A 19,051-nucleotide genomic window follows, 5' to 3' on the forward strand; every position below is an offset into this window, starting at 1 on the left:
GGGAGCTTTGGGGCTACTTGAGTCCCACAGCAGTACTCTGTGTCCCTCCAGCCCCTGGGCTGGGGCAGCCCGTGTGCATGCTCTCCTGCAGGACTTGGGCCTGAACGTGGGGGCCTCAGATGTTGAGCTCGTGCAGTATGTATGTGCAGCTGTGTTTACTCGGGCTGCCCGGCTCTGTGCTGCCGCCCTGGCTGCTGTTCTCTCTCGCCTCCAGCACAGCCGGGAGCAGCAGATACTTCAGATTGCTGTGGCCACCGGAGGCCGAGTATTTGAGCAACACCCCAGGTACTGGAAATACACACAATCCTGTGTGAGCAGGTAGCAAGAATGTGTGTGTGTTTTCCATACAGACCCAGAGGGCACTCTGGTTCCATGGTTGCAAGGCAGTGGGTACCAGTGGCATCCTAGCAGAGTAAGGTCAGGTGGGGACTAAGGGAGGCCAGAAAAAGAAGAGAGAAAAGATGCTTCTCTTTGGATGTGCAAGGGAAGGGGACTCTGGGGGCCCCAGGAACACTGGAGACACTGGGCATACGGTTGGTGTACAGATGGATTAGAACTGAAGGGATTTGAAACAATGAGGCCCAGGGTTTCAGCCAGCCCTGGGGTTCAGGGTCAGGTGCCAAACCAGGTAATGTCAGCTTTGTGTCTGTTTGCATAGTTTTCTCAGCATCCTGCAGGAGACTGTAATGCTCCTAACCCCCGAATGTGATGTCTCCTTCATTCCCTCTGTGGATGGGGGTGGCCGGGGCGTGGCAATGGTGACTGCTGTGGCTGCCCGCCTGGCTGCTCACCGGCACCTGCTGGAAGAGACCCTGGCACCTTTCCAATTGAACCATGAACAGCTGGCAGCAGTGCAGGCACAGATGCGGGAGGCCATGGTCAAGGGGCTCCGAGGGGAGGCATCATCCCTCCGCATGTTGCCCACTTATGTCCGGGCCACGCCTGATGGCAGTGGTAAGGAGCTGGGCTGAGTGTGGGGCTGGGATATGGGAGGTCACAGTGTGTGCTTTGTCCTGGCACTGAGGATCTCTGTCCCACAGAGCGTGGGGACTTCCTGGCCCTGGACCTGGGGGGCACCAACTTCCGGGTTCTCCTGGTGCGTGTGACTGCAGAAGGTGTGAAGATCACCAACCAGATCTATTCCATCCCAGAGAATGTGGCCCAGGGCTCTGGACAGCAGGTACCCGCAGCTTGGACCTGGTGTCAGGGGCAGGGAAGGGCCAGGATTGGACCACCCCCTGACTTGCCCTACACTTCAGCTCTTTGATCACATCGTGGACTGCATTGTGGACTTCCAGCAGAAGCAGGGCCTGAGTGGGCAGAGCCTTCCGCTGGGTTTCACCTTCTCCTTCCCATGCAGGCAGCTTGGCCTTGATCAGGTGAGGGAGGGAAGGCCAGGAAAAACCATCCATAAGGGCTTTTCACTCTCATACCCTTCATGGAATGGGCAGGAGGCTGGGAAGAGGGCTTCAAGTATCCTGGGCTGGGGATGCAGGTGGGTAGAAGCACGACTGGGCTGAGCCAGCCTAGCCTCAGTTTCACAGACATGTGTGCAGAAGGGAGTGTGGTAAAGTGGCCTGGAATCCAGGGCTGTAAAGAAGCCTGAGATGGAAAAGATTATAGATACCTATGGGGGCTGCCAATGGGCAGAAAATGGAGCCAGGTTAGGTCTAGGCACTTGAGAGCAATGTAGGCCCAGAGTAGTGCTGATGAGGGAACACACTGACTGTCTACCCCACAGCCCTGGTATACTGAGCTAGGGAACCTATGGGGATCAGAATTAGTTCCTGTCTCTCGAAGGGGCTTAGTTGCTTGGTTTCTTTGCCCTATTTCCCCTTCCAGACCTTGCTGTGTCTCTCTCATGCCTGGCTTGGTCTTGGGTGCCTGACTGGAATAGCAGAGCAGCAGGCACAGATCTAGACACAACACCCTCTAAGCATAAACCTCTATATGTCCTTCAACAAGAATGCTAGACTTCTCAGTGCACACATCTGATGCTTATCATGGAGACGGCTCCTCCCATACTCTGGTCCAAGCTCCCAGGAGTTTCCTCCTCAACACCCCCAACTTCTGCCAAAAAGCCTCCTGTGAGGAGCTTGCTGCTCCTAAAGTTGCTCACTATGTTCTTCCTGAAAAACTGTCTTCTCTTCTCCACCCAGCCTTTGTGTAGTTTTCAGCTCTGCTCCAGCTCTGACCTCTCTCAGACACATGCCTCTGTACTTGGCTTTCTTTTACACAGTGGCCCTTGGGAATCGGACATGTGGCAGTGTCTCTCTACTGGTCTGCTCCACTCTAGGCTAAGCATGCTGACCCCATTTGATTATTCCTTGTAAGATTGTGAGAAGCAGGAGGGACTCACTGCAAAATCAGGTGTGCAAAAAGAAACACGGTTCTGTTCATTTTCTAGAACTGAACTTAATTTCTGTATTGAGCCCACATTCTTTTTTTTTGGTGGGGGGATGATTAACTTCATGATAATCAGTTTAGGGACTTCTTTCCCCAGGCAGGGGCCCTTCTCAGTTGCACGGCATCCTTTGCTGTGTACATGCAGACACTCAAGGAAGTCAGGAGATGCCTAGGCCTCAACTGTGTGGACTCAGCCACTTCCTCACTTGGTTCTTGACACCTCCTTGACAACTCACCATCCCTTCCATGGGCAAGGAGGACAGAGACCTCCTCTGCCCTCAGATCGCTCAAATCTCTTGTGTCTCCTCCCTTCCCACACAGGGGCATAGCCCAAGCAGAGGCATAGGATACCTTTCTCAGGAAACTAAAATCTAAAACCTGGCTCTGAGGTACCCCCAGCTCCCCTTCCCCAGACCAGGGGTCTTTGTTCTGGGAGCAGGGAAGTGTTGCTGCTACTTATGATCTGGACTCCCCCACATTAACCCTCTTTCTTATTTGTCATCTCACTCTTTGGTTTCTGTTTTTGAGACAATGCGCACAGAGCATTCTGGCTGTGGTTATATAGGGAAAGGGATAAAAGGCAATATTGTTGGGGGAAGTGTCAGTTAATACCTTTAGAATCTTCTGCCCCAAAGATTTTCCTTTTATTAAAAAAAAAAAAGATTTATTTCTTTTAGAGAGTACAGGGGGGAAGGGGAGAGGGAGAGGGGGAGAGAGAGAGAGAGAGAGAATCCTAAGCAGACTCCTTACTGAGCGTGGAACCTGACACAGGGCTAGATCCTATGACCCCAAGATTATGACCTCAGTCGAAATCAAGAGTTGGACCCTCAACTGACTGAACCACCCAGGTGCCCGCTAAAGATTCTCATACCTGCTCTGCATGCTCCTACTTTGGGCAGAGCTGTCATTTTCTAACAGCAGGAAAATAATTCCCCCTGCCCACTCCCTCAGAGGAAGCACACTTAGAATAGTCCTAGACTAGAGAGCCCATTGCTAAATTCACAATTTAAGACCCATTTCTCACAATAAAGGCCTATCTGTCTTGTCTCCTCCCATCCTGTCTAGGTGTCTGGGTTCTGGCTTTTTTCCATTTGTCCTTCACTCATATTTGGAACACACAAATGAATCTCCTATGGACAAGGGTCTGTCCCTAATTCCTCAATTTCCTTGCTCTCAAGTGACTCTTGCTAGTTCTTTCTAAAGGAGCAGAGTTTTTTGTCATTTGGACTTTAGAGCCTTCTCTTTCCTCCCCCTTCTCATACACAACACTCATTTTACCAGCTCTGTTCATTTCTAACCCAATTATGAAGGACCATTCCTTCTGGGCAGCCGTCTTAAAACGTCCAGACTCTCAGACCATCTGAGCATTCTGGCACTAATAATAGAAGACACAGGTCATATGGTTATTAATAGGTTTCTTTACACTGGAAGGCTCCTGGAGAGTTAGGAGGGGGCAGAATGAGCATGGAATCCTGCTTGGCAAGGAGGGATATCGTATGCTTTGATGGGTTACGAAAGGGTGAGTGAGATTCCAAGGGACCTTCACCTTCCTGCCCCACCTTTGTCCTACCCCAGGGCATCCTCCTAAATTGGACAAAGGGTTTCAGTGCGTCAGATTGTGAGGGTCAAGACATTGTGTGTCTGCTTCGGGAAGCCATTGGGCGAAGACAGGTGAGGAGTCTGTCTCCAGGGGTGCTTTGGGGATGTGGCAAGACTTGAAGGGAGCAAAGGGTCTCCTCCTTCCTGACCTGGGGGGTGGAGTGGGTGGCTCTCTGCAGTAGAGACCTTTGGGTCCAGTGCTTGTTGCCATGACAACCACGTTACCCAGCAACTAGCAGCATCCTTTTGTGTGCAGGCAGTGGAGCTGAATGTGGTTGCCATTGTGAATGACACGGTGGGGACCATGATGTCCTGTGGCTATGAGGATCCCCGTTGTGAGGTCGGCCTCATCGTTGGTGAGGAGGGCCCTGTTCTTTTGTGCTCCTACTGCCTCATGTTAATTCATTGCCCCCTATTGATTCCTCAGGTTGGAAGTTCCTCTGGCCTTGGGAATGTGGCATCATTCCTGCCTGACTCAACTAGGCCCTGCAATACTCATTTGGGCTGGGTGTCTGAACTTTGGTTGTTTAGCCCAGCTCAGCTACTGATTCAGTCACTTAAGCTTTCTGAGCCTTAGTTTGCCCTTCTATTAAATGAATGTGAGTTTTGTAGTCATACAGATTTGGGTGGAAATACTAGCTTTGCCACTTCCATCTGTATGATCTCGATCAAGTCACCAGAGCCTCAGTTTCCTTCTAAGACAGAGATAATAGTAATGCTTGTCTCCAGAATCATGAGGGTGAGAGGTGAGGAAAAAAAGTGTGGCACAGTGCCTGGCTCATGGTACATACTCAGTGCTTGGAACTAGGTAGAGGCTGAGAAGGGGTAGAGGACAAAGAGTGAGCTGTGAGGGTCCTTCAGGTAGTCCTTGAACTTTATTAAGCATTTCTCCTCTGGCTAGAAGGGACAGGAAGACTATACATAAAGACAGGATACATACCCATTTTCTCAAAACTGACCATTTAGTGGGGATTAAGCCCAGAACGGCATGTGACAGTCAGGGAGAGCTGAATCTGACTCTATACAACAGGGTGACAAGGCCAAGATCAAAGGAAGTGGTCCTAACATGAATGGAACTGGAAAACAGAATTTGTCTAGGCAGGGGAGGAGGGTTCTCACAGCTCTTTGGGCATTAGTCTCCTAGGACAGGAGATATGTGGGAGCCTCCTTTTGAAACTGGGAGCTTCTTGAACATAGAGCCTAGAATGGGGAGATGCTCAGGAGAGGTGTGTCTAGATTGCTGTGTGAATAAACTAGTCAGAGGAAGTCCAGGTGGGGCTGATTAGGAGACCACCTGCCTAGAGCTGACAGTATGTTGGGAAGAGGAAGGGGATGTCTTTACCCAGGTATGCCTTCTGCCTAGAACACCTTTCCTTCCTGTGCTTCCTGGCTTCAAGGTCAAATCCAAACATCATTTTCCCTCTGTAGCTTTTCCTGACCCTCTAGGCAAGAAGTCTCAGCTGTGCTCAAGTTTCCCATGATGCTCTTCTTTGCAACTTTTATTGGGTACATACAGGCATTATCAGAGTTAGCTCCTTATTGCCCAACGTCTGGCCACTGTGGGGCTCCTTATGGCTGATTCCTATGTCCCCAGCTTCCGGCCCAGAACCTGCTAATTTGACTAAGAATCTGGAAAGGTAGCCCACGGAGCTTGGGTCTCTCAACTGCAGACAGTGGGGGAGCTCTCACATATCTCCCAGGGGTGTTCTGGGGTAACATGGAAGATACCATGATGGTGGTCCTGGTAGGGAAAGTAGCAGAGGCCTAAAGGGTTTGATGCTGCCAGGGTCTGCAGAAGGAATGTCAGGAAGGCAGGCAGACCAGGACATAGGACAGGTTGTGACTATGGGGAAATGGAGAGGTAAGAAATGAGCCCAGATTTTGCCATCTCAGTCTGGGGAGGGCATTGGGGGAGGGGGGTTCTTATCTATGTCAGTAAATGGCTTCCACCCTGTCTGTCTTCTCTCTAGGGACTGGCACCAATGCCTGTTACATGGAAGAGCTTCGGAATGTGGCAGCTGTAGCTGGGGACTCAGGGCAGATGTGCATCAATATGGAGTGGGGTGCCTTTGGGGATGATGGGTCTCTGGGCTTACTTAGAACCTGCTTTGATGCAAGTGTGGACCAGGCATCCATCAACCCTGGCAAGCAGAGGTATGGGCAGGACTGGGTAGGGGCAGCTGGTGGTGGCTGATAGTCACTATTATGGTAGCAGGTAGATTCTCCTGACCTTTGTGCTTTCATGCAGTTTTGAGAAGATGATCAGTGGCATGTACCTGGGAGAGATTGTCCGCCACATTCTTTTGCATTTGACCAGCCTTGGAGTTCTTTTCCGGGGCCAGCAGACCCAGCGCCTTCAGACCAGGGACATCTTCAAGACCAAGTTTCTCTCTGAGATTGAAAGGTGCCTAAGGCCTTATTGCCTCCTTCTACCTCCCAAAGAAATCTATCACTTTGGGTAAAATGCTAGTTGGTGGGAGGTCCATTCTGGAGGATGGAGAAGTCATAAGGTGGGAAAGCTAATGCTGGACCCTGGCTCTCTGTGCTCTATTCCTTCCTGTCCCCAGTGACAGTCTAGCTCTGAGGCAGGTCCGAGCCATCCTGGAAGATCTGGGGCTGTCCCTGACTTCAGATGATGCCCTGATGGTCCTGGAGGTGTGCCAAGCTGTGTCCCAGCGGGCTGCCCAGCTCTGTGGGGCAGGTGTGGCTGCTGTGGTGGAGAAGATCCGTGAGAACCGGGGCCTAGAAGAGCTGACTGTGTCCATAGGGGTGGATGGGACCCTCTATAAGCTACACCCCCAGTAAGTCTGGGTGCTGGGATGGGCAGGGGGGAATGGTCCAGTGGGGTCTGGCTGGCAGGAGCTCACCTCAGCCCCTCCCCCTCACAGCTTCTCCAGCCTGGTGGCAGCCACCGTGAGGGAGCTGGCCCCTCGCTGTGTGGTCACCTTCCTGCAGTCAGAAGATGGGTCCGGCAAAGGTGCAGCCCTGGTCACTGCTGTTGCCTGCCGCCTTGCCCAGATGGCCCGTGTTTGAAGAAGTCTCCAGGAACTACCCTTATTGGACCAGGGCCCAGGTTCCACCTATCCTCAGCCACCCAGGACTCCCAGAATAGCTCAAGTGTGGCCCTTCTGCGGCCGCTAGCCTTGACCTCTGGCTTTCCCAGAGAGAAGGAGCACTCGGGTTAGCAATATATATATATAATTTATTTACATTCACGTCCGCTAAAATCCCTACGCGCCCCGGCGGCCGGGCAAGGCTGTGTACATAAGGCCATGTGTAAGTGCACGAATGCACTTAAGACAGAGTCAGGGCACGAGCTTCACACAACAGGTCCCGCATGGGGGAACTGGCCAGCCCCAGAAACGGGCATATCACGGCACGCACACTTGCCATTGTCCAGCCCGGGACTCCCATTGCATATTCACATGCCCTGTTGGGCAGGGCTCCTCCAGGCTAGGGGCAGGGGGAGGATCAGGGAGGAGCCATTGGGTGTCCCTGGGTGGATGGGAGAAGGGCAGCATGTGAGAGGCAGATGTGGATTGACACTGGGTGTGAGAGACGTGAGTGGCCTCCAGGTGTACAGCATGAGATGTGTGTATGTGTGTGTGTGAGCTGGGAGTATGTGAGATGAGCACACGAGACATGCATAGGCACATGCCCGTGTGGTGGTTGTGTGCCTGAATCCAGGGGCCACCCCTTGTCCAGCTGTGGCCCTTGGTCTCACAGGCTTGGAGCCAGGCCCCTCAGATGCACCCCTACCTGGCAGGCACAGAAATGTTTGCATAAGGTCCAGCTCAGGCAGGAGCTCTGGTGGCCATGTCCCAAGCCCAGTGTGTGCGTGCATGCCCGTGTGTATGCGGCCTCCTGGCCAGGGGCAGGAGGAGAGGTAGCATCACAAGCACATACACACACACAGATGGGCTGGGCCTGGCTTGGGCTCTAGGCACTGCCCACCTCTGGGGCAGGGTCAGAGCAGGTGGCAGTCCCAGCAGGCCTTGGAGGGGTGGAAGTGTGGGCAAGGTCTGAAGGGCCAGTGTTAAGGGCCAGTGTCTGCCAGGAGGGGGCCTGTCCACACAGTTCCCCCTGAGTGTGGGGGAAGGGCCCCATCTGGCCTCTACCCGTCCCTGGCGGGTGCCAAAGCTGGTGAGAGTGTAGGCATTGTAGGCCTGGCTGGCCTTAGCACTCTGCCTCTGACACCGTGAAGAGGCCAGCGTCTGGCTGGCCCAGTCCGGCTACTGCTGCAGCCAGCTGGCTGAGGTTGCCATTGGGGAAGTGCCGCGCCTCCCACAGGTTGAGAATCATGGCTGTGGGGCTGGGCTTGGAGGCAAAGAAGCTGAGATGGCTGTGGAAGGGAGGGGACAGGAGCCAGTCAGCAGCCCTGCCTCACCCCAGGTTGCACCCTTCTGCCTCTCAGCCCACCCAAGGACAGGACCTCCCCTCAGCCAAGCGTACTGGACGCATTGGCTGCTGGTAGATGAGGTGCAAGCCCCAGAGAGCTTCCTATCCACCCTACCCGACCCACTGCACCAGGATGGACTGCAGGGGGGGGCCTTCACAGCCCCTCCCTGCTCATCTCCTACCCACCTGTCCAGGTGGAGTTTCTGGGCCAGAGTCCGCCAGTCGGCACCCCGGCTACAGGGCGGGTCGAGGCTGGTAATGATCTTTTGCCGAATGAGGAAGGGGATCTTGAAGGCACTGGGGCCCACTAGGGCTGGGACCCCCCCTTCACTCTCCAGAGCCAGCAGCTCAGCAAATCTTGTGTCCTGGAGGTGGGGAGGTGTGGAGGCGCCTGTTAGAACTTTCATGGCCCAGGCCCACTGCCACCTCCTGCTGGGGGAGCACCCAAACCATCTCAGGGCATGGGGGTAGCACAGCCACTGTTTCCCAGGCACCCCTGGTATGCCAGCGCCCTGCTCACTAGAGCTTAGAGGGTCTCAAGGCTCAGAGGTATGGTGACCTGCCCAAAGGCACATGGCCAGTGAGCAGAGGAGCTGTCTAGCCTCATTCTCCTCTCTTCCCATCATCCCTCCCCAAGTCACCCCTACTGACCATTCAGAGAACTCACTGTATTCCACTCACTGCCTTTGTCCTCCCCACTCAGTTCCCACTGCCAGAAGCCCCCTTTCCCTCACTGCTGTCTCTTACTCATTCTTCTAGGTACTGTACAAAGTTCCTCCTCCTTAGCCCCAGGGCCCCCAGGTGGCTTTCTCTCTCCCTGCTGCTGCTCCTACATCCTCTTCAATCTCCAACCCAAGTCAGATTGTGATTGCATCTGTCTGTCTGCATCTGCATCTCTCTCCCTGAAGACTTGGAGGAAGCAGCTAAGCAGTTTCTAGGAGGAGGTGGGGTTGGGCTTGGGGGCCAGATAAGCCAGGATAGGCCAGGTATGGGGCGGGGGGTGGGGATGGGGGGGTGGGGGGAGGGGTTGGCACATTTCTGCAGTGCCGATGCCCCCTTCTGCCCACCTTGGTGATGTTGAAGTTGATATTGAAACTCTGCCCATCGCCTTCTACTTGCCACACCCACACCTTGCAGGCCAGGTCACTGGTGCTGGGGCTGACTCGCTCCAAGGTGAAGGCGCAGTGCAGGTACTGCTGCGTGCCATTCCAGATATGATAAAAGGGGATCTCCTGAGGGGATGGGCGGAGAGGCTGCATCAGGTGTGCTCAGCGTTAGGGGTGCCCCCTCCAGGCACCCTGAGCGCCCTCACCTGGTAGCTGACGAGGAGCTTGCTCTTCCATAGGGAGCTGGGCACATCATGGATGGACAAACGCAGGTTGTGGTAACTGTCCTTGAAGTGCAGGACTCGAGGCTCCTGGATCAGCTGTCCCCCCAGCTGCTTCTCCAGCTGTACCACCTCCTGCAGTGCAATCCAGGCAGTCAGCTAATCCCTGGGGCCGGAGCACCCTTCCCCATGTCACCCTCTTCCAGAAGGGGGTGGTGAGCCCTCAATGCTGAGGGGAGGGGGACGGTGGCATGTGGCCTCCCTGTGGCAGGATGGGGGCGAGTGATACCTTGAGTGCGTCATGGGTGTCGTGTAGGCAGTAGACTCTGATGTTGTACTCAAGGGAGGTGCAGGCCACGGGGGCAAACAGAAGCAGCTTGAGGCGCTTGGTTGCGGCTACGCTGAGGGCCTCTCCCACCAGGGCAAAGCGACCCAGTTGTTCAGTGAAGACATAGCAGGCGCCAGCCTCCAGCTGGCAGTAGTAGAGGTGGGAGGGCGCTTCCTCACCCAGGTGCAGCACATCCTGTGGGCAGGGCCCGATGGGTCAGCTCCTGGCCAACAACTCTGAGTGGCCAGGCTGGGGAGAGGGTGGCTCTCAAAGGCCAGGTGGGAACCCCAGGCTCCACTCTGAATCCCCCAGTGCTCAGGTGGGTGGCCTGGGGCTGTTCCTCCTCACCTCCCAGCTGCCCTCACAGGACTGCTTTTTGAGGCGCAGGCTCCAGCTCTCTGGGCAGGGCTCCCCACAGTGGTCCATGGCGAGGATGACTGGCCTGGTGAGCAGGACTCCAGGGGGCCCGCAGCTAACGATGGGACTCAGCAGGGTCTGACAGCCAGCTAGGGGCAACCTCAAGTGGGGAAATATAGGTGGGGAGGGAAAGGCATCAGTGGGCTGTCCTGGGAGCTGGCTGGGGCAGGGTAGTGGCATCCCATGGTCAGGGCCCCAGAGCTGGGTGGAGCTTTATGGGTAGTTTTCCCTACCCTCCCAAGTTGGACCGTAGATGGGCTGGGGTGTCATGGTGACCTGCCCAGCCCCAGCAACAGGGCCCACGCCCACACCTCACGTCCTCTGGCTTGTGCAGCGTGAGGTAGATCTCGTAGATCTTTCCTCGGGGTATGGCATCTGGGGGGATGAGGAGGCTGATCCCTGTGACAGAATAGGAGGAGGGTTGAGGTTTATCAGTGCTGCAAAGATACAAAACACTCCCTTCTGCCAGCCCCTGCAGGAGCCTTCCTTTGAAGACTGTGCCAGCCTGGACAAGGGGACAGAGGTGCCACAGGGACTGCCAGGCTGTCCATCTACCTACACAGGCATGAAGCTGAGTTCTGGTGGTCCCAAGAGAGGCTGAGGGAGCTCAGGTGAAAAAGCATGCCTCGTTGGCCTGGGCACAGAAAACTATGGAACAAAAAGGTGCCAGGTATGCTATACCTACCTGACCTGTCACCCAAAAGGCACTGGGTAAGACCAGGGCACTCCCTGCTTAAAACTTTCCCTGACTCCAGCATAAGGCCCGGCTTCCTGGTCTGGCATTTAAGGCCCTCACCTCTGGCCCCCACTGCCTTTCCAGCAGCTTTTTCAGCCCAGAGTGTACTGTACACTTGACCATTCTGAAGCTACTCTCCTGAGCATACCTCTGCCTGGGTGCCCTACCCTCCTGCTCTGCTCAAGTTTTCCTTCTCTCCATTGGCCCTGCTCATCTTTGGGGATTGCCATTCTCAGCCACCATGACTCTGCTCCTGGTTGTTGCTCTGGTTGTTAGTTGTGGTTGTTACCTTGCTGGGTTGGGTAGACCTCCCTGGTTTGGGAGCCATTGCACACATGTCCTCTTGTCTGGTGGGTTCACCTCTGTCCCAATGTCTTGCAGGCAGCATCAGAAATGACTGCTTAGTGAGGAGTGGTTCAAGGGGGGAGGACGAGGGACAAGGGCTGCAGAGTTCCTCTGGGAATGGCAAGGAGTGATCCTGTTCCACCTTCCTGCTCTTTTAGGACAGGGGTGCCTACATTAGGAGGGACTTCAGGGGCACGTGACTGGGGAGAGGAAGGAATTCTATGACCAAGTCCAAAAGCTTATGTTTATGCTCTGGCATGAACCCTGAGGTGGGTTGGTTGGAATATCACTACTTCCCAGAAACTGACGCCCAGGAGAGGGAAGCCATTGATGGCATATTTACAGCTACTGCTCCCTTCACCAGCTCTATGCTGCCTCCTGGTACTGGCTGCCAGTGTTGGTGACAGTCCCAGAGATCCATGTGTGTGAATGCTCTCTGTGGCAGAGGTATACATACTTACACATTCAGTGGATGCTAATGTCTGGTACTCAGGGCAGTGAGGAAAAACTAGGGGACCTGCTCTCCTAAGGCACTCAGCTCGGTGGGTAGAAAGACAAGTGGATGGTAGTAAAGGGTGCTGGCGGAGAGCAGGGAGGAGTGGCAGCCCCCCTGCTCCAGAGGGAATGAAAGGCTGATGGTCCCTGAGTGCCCACTGTGCGCCTGTCCTTTCTGAGCTTAACTTGGACCATCTCACCTCATCATCCTAGCAACCCTGTGAGGAGGACCTGAGGCCCAGAGAGGGAGAGCTGCCAGGCCAAGACCTGAATGAGAAGTAGTAGATAAGTCAGTGAATGGGGGCAGAGGGACCCATGTATGCAAAGGGAAGTCATAGTGTGCTTGAAGTGCTGAGAGCCCACCGGGACTGCCATGTGCAGGGAAAGAGTGCATAGAAGGGTATGGCACCTGGATGGGAGGGAACAGACAGGTCACTGTGGCCCTGTCCCATGGGCTTTGGGGCATGGGGAGCCCCGAAAAGAGTTCAAGAAGGGGAAGGACATGATTAAGTCTGGCTTCACTGGGTGAATGCTTGTTGCCTTGAACCAGATGAGAGGTAGGTATGATTGCCTGAGCCAAAAAGGTGGTGGGAAAGAGAACTAGGAGGATGCAGGAACATTTGAGGAGGAAGAATGATGGGATTGGTGTGTGACTGACTAAAGCTGTTGTAGAGAGCAAGTGATAAAGAGTTAGGAGGTCAAGGTGACCTCCAGTTTCTGGCTTGAACAACTTGACTCCGCTGTCCCTGAGGTGAGGAAAGCCAGGAAACAGGAGGTTCTGGGGGAGGGTGGGAGACAGTGCTGTTTTAGGCACCACAGGAATCTGAGGTGCTGTGAGACATCCAGATGGAGCTGCCCAGGAGGCAGCTGGGTGTATGATTCTGTCGCCCAGGAGAAATGTGGCTGGGGATGGAGGAGTGGGAGTTATCTGCACAGACATGGCGATTAAAGCCATGGAGTAGGCGAGAGTGCTCTGCAAGAGGGTGCCAGGCAGGAGCTCTGAGGAACACCTACATTAAGGGAAGAAGCACCAGGAGCAGCTGGAGAGGGGCAAGAAAATCAAGGGCATGTGGGGTCACCTGACCTGAGGGAATAGAGAATTTCAGAGTGAGAACATCTTCCTCAGAAGATGACTATGGAAGGGGTCTATGGATTCCCTGTCATGGACCCTGTCAGTAGGGTTTCCATGAGGTGGTAGGTGGATGGCCTCCTGTCTAGGCATTTGTCCTTTGCCACGTCTCCACTAGTTGGCCAGCTCCTTGGGGCTGGCACCTGTCCTACCTCTGGGCTCAGGGCCCAACAGAGTCTGGCACACACAGGCTGGCTGACCGCATAAATGAATGGACAGTAGTCCTGTGCGGAAAGGTAACAGAAGGGAGACACTCTGACCTCTGTGCTGGCCCCACTGCCAGCCATGACTGGATTCTCTCCAAAACCCTATCCCCTTTCCTTGCTGGCCTGGCTCAGCACTCGGGGTGAGGCTGAGCAGCACAGGACAAACATCAGAGCTGTCTTGTCCTCCCCTAGGAGGGACACAAAAGCTAATTTTGCCTCTTAGAGCTCCCCAGGGCACTCTGGGGTCCTTCCCACCTGTATTAGGGATCATCAGCCGGCCCCCGAGGAAGTTGAAGGTCCCATAGGTCATGTTGCTGGTGCCGCGGGGAAGGGAGCGGAAGTAGTTCTGAGTAGAGAGGCGGGAAACGAAGTCCTCGGCCTCAGAGGTGGGCGAGCTGTGGTGCAGTGTGTGGCGCCCACCACTCAGTGGGCTGAGCAGGTGCCCATTGGCGAGCTGGAACTTGGGGCTTGTCCCGTCCTGCCGGGGACACAGACTGCCCTGGCAGGTGGTGGTGGTGGTGCTGAGGTCTGGCTGGATGGTGAGCAGATGGGGATTGTCTGCAAGGGTAAAGATAGACTCAGGGGGTGGCACTGAGGTGACCTGTTGGGTAATTCTTGGTGTGGGGGCCTGGCAGGGATGCTAGGAGTGAGGGGACACCTCACCTGCTTTGCTGGGCTTGATGCTGACGGGTTGGAAGCCTGAGGTGAGGATGGACGAATCAGCCACATCTGAGTCTAGCCCTTCCTTCTTTCGGCAATAAACAAGGATGAGGACAAGCAGCAGCAGGAGGAGGCATACAGCCACAGCAATGAGGCCCACATAGAGGGCCACATCCTCAGGCCTGGAAGCAGCTGCGGGAAAGAGCGCGGCCTTGGGAGGGGCAGGGTGCAGGAGGCCAGGAAGGAGAGGTCAGCAGTCTACACCCCAGGAGGATGAGGCGCTCACTCCTTGGGCATCAGCACTAGCGGGGCTTCGGATGCTGGTGGCAGGGAGCATGGAGTCAGCATGTGCGCATCTCAGCCCTGCATCTGCCACCACCTTGCTGTGTCACTCTGGGCAAATCACATCTCTCACTGCTCGTTCAGTCTGAGAGGTTGCTGCTACTGGAGGATGGAAGAGGGGAAGATACACTTCCCCAGACAGCCCTATTGAGCTGCTAGGCTGCACCTATTCTTCTGGGGCCCAGGGCAGCTGGGACTGGGAGGCAGCTCCTGGGATCTCCAAAGTAGGGGTTCTGCTTCCTGGGGGTGGAGGGGCCTGCTAATCTGGTTCCTAGCCATGTCCCTGGGCCAGAATCACTATGGGGGTGATTGCTCGGAGGAAGCTATATTGATTTTAGAAGGGCTTTATGTAATGGGAGAAATGTCCATCAGAAAGGAATTGACACAGATAATTAGGTTTTTAATTGAAAGAATGGGGGAGGGTGTGTTCTAGAGAAAAAAATCCAACAGAGATCTTTAATTGTTAGTTATGGCCTTGTAATTAACAGGCCTCACAAGACTGGCATCCCCACAGGACTTTTGTGTGCACTTCGGGGACTCCGTGGAGGTGAAGCTGCAGAGAGGAGGGGGATCCAGGCATCTGGGGTACATGGGAAAGGTTCACATGTATGCATGTTTCAGCAGAGGTGAGAGAGATATTAGGGTATACATGGGCACAAGTGTGGGTATGTTAGGGATGCGGAGTTCCTGAAGGTCCTAAATTTTGGAGACCGGGTACAGCCTGTGGCAGGGGACTGACTCCCTTAGCCATCACCTCCTGGGGCTGGTCAGGGCCAAAACTGGCAAAATCCAGAGGACTCCTGGGGCAGAGAGGACTCACTGTGCACACAGAGATCGCTGGTGCAATTTCGGGTATCCAGGTCAGTGCCCCGGCACTCCTCGCCTCCATTGCGGGGTGCTGGGTCAGAACACTCACGACTCCGCCAGTGGGTGCAGTCGAGCCCACAGGCCGACCACTTGCTCCATGGGCTCCAGCTGCCATCCACTAGACGAGAGACAGACAGGAACAGAGAGGAGATGGTGCAGTCAGCCCGAGCAGCAGCCTAGGTAGTTTGCCAGTGCGGCCCTGCTGGGCATCCAGACCTAGGTGCAATGCTGTGTGGTAAGGAGCACACCCTCTGGTGTCCAGCTGGCCTAAATGATGCATGCTAATGACGGGATGCTGGGCCTGCTTTGTTCTATCCACACTATGGGGCCGTCCGGGCCCTGGGGCAACAAGGGTGCTTGGTCACACATGACGCTGTGATTCCAGACATAGGTGGTTCTGTAGCCTCAGGCAGTGCCCTGCCCCTGACCCACTCTGTCTATACCTGTCCTAATTGTACCTCAGACTCTCTGACTCAACCCCTCTACCAAAGCCTAGCCTGGACACAGACCAAACCCTGCCCCCAATCACATTAAACCCCATCCCAGCTTTGGACTGAGCCTAGCCCTGTGTGTGGGCGGGTGGGATGGAGCCATGGGGGGCAGGCTGGTGGGCACAATGGAGCCAGGGCACGGAGATGGCGTGGTGAGGAGCGATGTGGGAGGCAGCGGCCGCTGGTACCTGGGCACAGGGTGGCGCAGGCTGTTTTCTGGACATTCTGCCCCTCACAGAAGGCACCCCCGTTGAGAGGCGCCGGGTTGGTGCAGCTCCGGCTCCGTTTCTGCCAGCCGCGCCCACAGCTGGCGCTGCAGACGGACCACTCGGTCCACGTCGACCACCCACCGTTCACTGGCCGGACAGAGAAGGACTGGGGTCAGGGAGCGGGGGCTTCCTCAGATACGCTGGCCCAGGGGCCAGGGGGCAGGAGGGCAGAGGGGCCGTAAGCTGGAAATGGGCAGGCTGTGGCTGTGCTGGTAAAGAAGCCCTGGAGGGGAGCCTATGCTGGCCCCCAGGGCCTGACAGTACCTGTGCCACAGCCCCTTCTCCCAGCAGGCTCGGCAAGCGCTGGGGGCAGCCAGCCCTCGTGGCAGCTCCCATGCTCCTTCAGCCCAGACCCCAGTTTTTCATGAAGGCAACTCCTGCACCCGCCCCCTCTGTCTGCTCCTAGGGTGCCTGGAACACTCTACTTTCCACACCTGGGACTCAGGAGCATGGGCCGTGGCCTGTCACCTTTCCTAGACTCCCATCCTGTGCCCTCATCTCCGTCTGCACAATGTCCCTTGCCCACAGGTAACCCGACGGATGGTTTAGGCGCAGAGGACCACCAACCTGTCCCACCTCTCTGTCCAGATACACCCCTCAGCTCCCGGACAGCCACAGCAAGCCCTCTCCCTGTCCTTCCCAGTGAGGCCACAACCTGGTCCACTGGGTCCTGGCTCCATGGGGAGCCACCCACACATCGTCGACCCATCTCCCTATGCCTGGGAGCCCTTCTGCCCCACCAGCACTGGGGCCCACCGTAGACGATGACAGCAGCTGAGGCGCTGCGGCGACGCGCTACGATGTTCTTGGCCACGCAGGTGTAGTTGGCCGTGTCGGCCAGGCGGGCCTGTCGCACCACCAGGCTGTGCTCCCTTGTGATGTACACATTGGGGTCCAGGGACGGGTCCACCAGGTCCTCGTTCCGGAGCCACTCCACCTGGGGGAGGGAGCCATGCCACTGCACTGCCCACCCAGCTGGCCCTACCTGGGGGTGTCAGGGCAGGCAAGACCCAAGACCTGGGAGCCCTACCCACCTGTGGAGCAGGTACCAGAGCCCCTCTCACCTCAGCCGGGGGGATGCCCTCCGGTGGACGGCAGGGCAGCACGATGCCCTGCTCCAGGGATACCTCCTTGGCCAGCGGCTCCTGCTCGAAGTTCTTGCGCAAATCTGGGAGAAGAGCAAGAGTGTCCTCTGGCCTGAGTGGTTCATGCTGGCTCAGCCCAGCTGGCCCTGTCCCCTGGTCCCACAGGGGCCACAGCACATGGCAAGAGAAAGTGCCAAGTGACTAGGAGGACATGGGAGTGCCTTGGCAGTGTGCAGAGGTATTTTTCTCCACCCATCAGGCAGGACGTGAAGTTTTCTTGACCAGACCCTTATCCCTGGTGATACCCTCCGGCCACCCCTGACCAAGTGCCAGGTCCTAGACTCACAGGCAATGCGGATGTAGGCCTTCTGACTCTTGGTGGTGCCTGAGGAGCTCCACGCCACACACTGACACCAGTACTCCTCCAGCCCAAACACCTTCTCCACCTGCTGCCTCGAGACATTGATACGGACCTCCATGGCGGGCAGCCCTGTGGGGCAGGAGGGGTGGGTAGCCAGGGTTCTGGTTGCGCCAAGCCTCACACGGTTTCTGCCACCCAGATGTGTGTGTGTATGTATGTATGTGTGTGTGTGGGGGGGTGTCCCTGGATCCTGAGGGCAATCCTTAGCCTGGAAGGAACTATGGGGGAGCCCCAGGGAGCACTCCATTTATAGCTCCTGAAGGCTAGGAGCCAGTCCTTAGCACTTCCATTCATTATACTTTGTTACCCAAGGCCTATTTCACCAGAGTCACAGAAATGTCTCTAAATGGGCTTCCCATCGTTTCAGAGACAACAGGCACAGAGGAGCTTTGGGCTTACAGGATCTGGCCTTTAAGGACCCGAAGCAGAAAGGATGAGGCAGATAGGATAGCCCTATGGCCTTTGTGGATTAGAAAAAGGTGAGGAAGGAGCTGGGTCACCTACCTGGGGGTTAGCAGGTAGATCCTGATGGGATATTATAATAACAGCTATTAACAATATAATTACAGCCATTATGTAGTATGATAATAGACCCCTGGGGTTTAGCCCCGTTTCCCACATGCTGGCTCTTTTTCTTCAATCTAGGCTTGCTATTGCCCCCACTCTATGGATAAGGAAACAGAGGCTTAAGAGAGGCGGTGATTTGCTGTAGCCCCCCCAGGGGCTGTCTGAATTTGTGTGTGTTCAGGGTTCACCCTGCCCATTTCACAGGAGAAACACTGGTCGGGGTGAGGGGGGCAGTCTGCAGAGGTGAAGCTGGCCAGTGATGGGTCTCTGAAGCTCTCTCTACGCTGACTGGACTGGGCTGCGGGGTTCCCTCTCAAGGACAGACTCAGCTCCCCTAACCCTCTGCCACACCTGGACCCAGGTAATGGTGCATCAGGGAGTCCAGATCCTTCAAGGACCCAGAAGGCAAGATACCGGCCTTCTTCCAGGCCCCTGGCCCTTGGCCAAAACCAGTGTCCCCAGGAGTGAGAAAAGACGGTTTCCAATTTCTCCTTCTCCTGACCCCAATTTCCCTCGGGTCATTGGTTTATCAGAAAGAGGGAGAGAGGCCGGGCAACCAATGTGTTTCCATTGTTAACAGAGAAATTCAATTAGGGCTGCATTGCAAGAGGAGCAGCAGCTCAGCTGAGTAGGCAGGCCAGGAGGCTGTTTTTCCTCTTAACTTCTTTAACATGTTTTTCCTGGACTCCTGCCCAGACCCCTCCTCACAAGTTTCTCCGGTTCCCACACTGGGTCCCCAGATTTTTCTCACTTGCCCCTGCCCCTGGCAAGTTCTCACAGGAGATTTGGAGGTGGGAGGCAGTGTCTACCTCTGGCTGAGGTCATCGTGGCTGAGATCCTTCTGTTCTGGGCACTGCCTGTCGCCACTTTTCTCGAAGGTGAAGAAATGCGCATTCTCTGGGTGAGGGCTGAGAACTGAGGGTCCCTCATAGGGTCTCTGTACAGGAGAAGGTCCCAAGTACA

The 19,051-nt window shown here is 55.6% G+C and overlaps 2 protein-coding genes across 7 annotated transcripts in view; one reads left to right on the forward strand and one right to left on the reverse strand.

Annotated features, from left to right (window-relative positions):
- The window catches only part of HK3 (hexokinase 3), a 52,377-nt gene that overhangs the window by 9,198 nt on the left and 24,128 nt on the right, over window positions 1–19,051 (forward strand). Inside the window, exons 10-21 of one of the 4 annotated variants that reach the window (XM_049108863.1) lie at window positions 52–285; window positions 659–954; window positions 1,041–1,180; window positions 1,260–1,379; window positions 3,982–4,077; window positions 4,262–4,361; window positions 5,976–6,159; window positions 6,254–6,409; window positions 6,573–6,806; window positions 6,894–7,185; window positions 9,163–9,347; window positions 10,945–11,145. In XM_049108863.1, coding sequence (XP_048964820.1) covers window positions 52–285; window positions 659–954; window positions 1,041–1,180; window positions 1,260–1,379; window positions 3,982–4,077; window positions 4,262–4,361; window positions 5,976–6,159; window positions 6,254–6,409; window positions 6,573–6,806; window positions 6,894–7,038 — 1,705 coding nt within the window. In that variant the 3' untranslated portion in view covers window positions 7,039–7,185; window positions 9,163–9,347; window positions 10,945–11,145. Of the gene's footprint in view, window positions 1–51; window positions 286–658; window positions 955–1,040; window positions 1,181–1,259; window positions 1,380–3,981; window positions 4,078–4,261; window positions 4,362–5,975; window positions 6,160–6,253; window positions 6,410–6,572; window positions 6,807–6,893; window positions 7,186–9,162; window positions 9,348–10,944; window positions 11,146–19,051 lie in introns of those variants that run through there. The other 3 variants (XM_049108861.1, XM_035715086.2, XM_049108864.1) reach the window with 3 other exon arrangements.
- Window positions 7,187–19,051, reverse strand: part of UNC5A (unc-5 netrin receptor A) — a 62,241-nt gene continuing 50,376 nt past the window's right edge. Inside the window, exons 1-15 of one of the 3 annotated variants that reach the window (XM_025434118.3) lie at window positions 18,898–19,047; window positions 17,447–17,590; window positions 17,080–17,183; window positions 16,772–16,952; window positions 15,935–16,102; window positions 15,209–15,373; window positions 14,050–14,238; window positions 13,642–13,944; window positions 10,787–10,874; window positions 10,407–10,575; window positions 10,020–10,253; window positions 9,716–9,865; window positions 9,471–9,635; window positions 8,590–8,768; window positions 7,187–8,347 (exon numbers count right to left, since the gene is read on the reverse strand). In XM_025434118.3, the coding sequence (XP_025289903.1) occupies window positions 8,182–8,347; window positions 8,590–8,768; window positions 9,471–9,635; window positions 9,716–9,865; window positions 10,020–10,253; window positions 10,407–10,575; window positions 10,787–10,874; window positions 13,642–13,944; window positions 14,050–14,238; window positions 15,209–15,373; window positions 15,935–16,102; window positions 16,772–16,952; window positions 17,080–17,183; window positions 17,447–17,590; window positions 18,898–19,018 (2,526 nt within the window). In that variant the 5' untranslated portion in view covers window positions 19,019–19,047 and the 3' untranslated portion in view covers window positions 7,187–8,181. Of the gene's footprint in view, window positions 8,348–8,589; window positions 8,769–9,470; window positions 9,636–9,715; window positions 9,866–10,019; window positions 10,254–10,406; window positions 10,576–10,786; window positions 10,875–13,641; window positions 13,945–14,049; window positions 14,239–15,208; window positions 15,374–15,934; window positions 16,103–16,771; window positions 16,953–17,079; window positions 17,184–17,446; window positions 17,591–18,897; window positions 19,048–19,051 lie in introns of those variants that run through there. The other 2 variants (XM_025434116.3, XM_025434117.3) reach the window with 2 other exon arrangements.

The sequence above is a fragment of the Canis lupus genome, chromosome 4 (genome assembly GCF_003254725.2).
Source record: "Canis lupus dingo isolate Sandy chromosome 4, ASM325472v2, whole genome shotgun sequence".
In the NCBI taxonomy this organism is placed as follows: domain Eukaryota; kingdom Metazoa; phylum Chordata; class Mammalia; order Carnivora; family Canidae; genus Canis; species Canis lupus.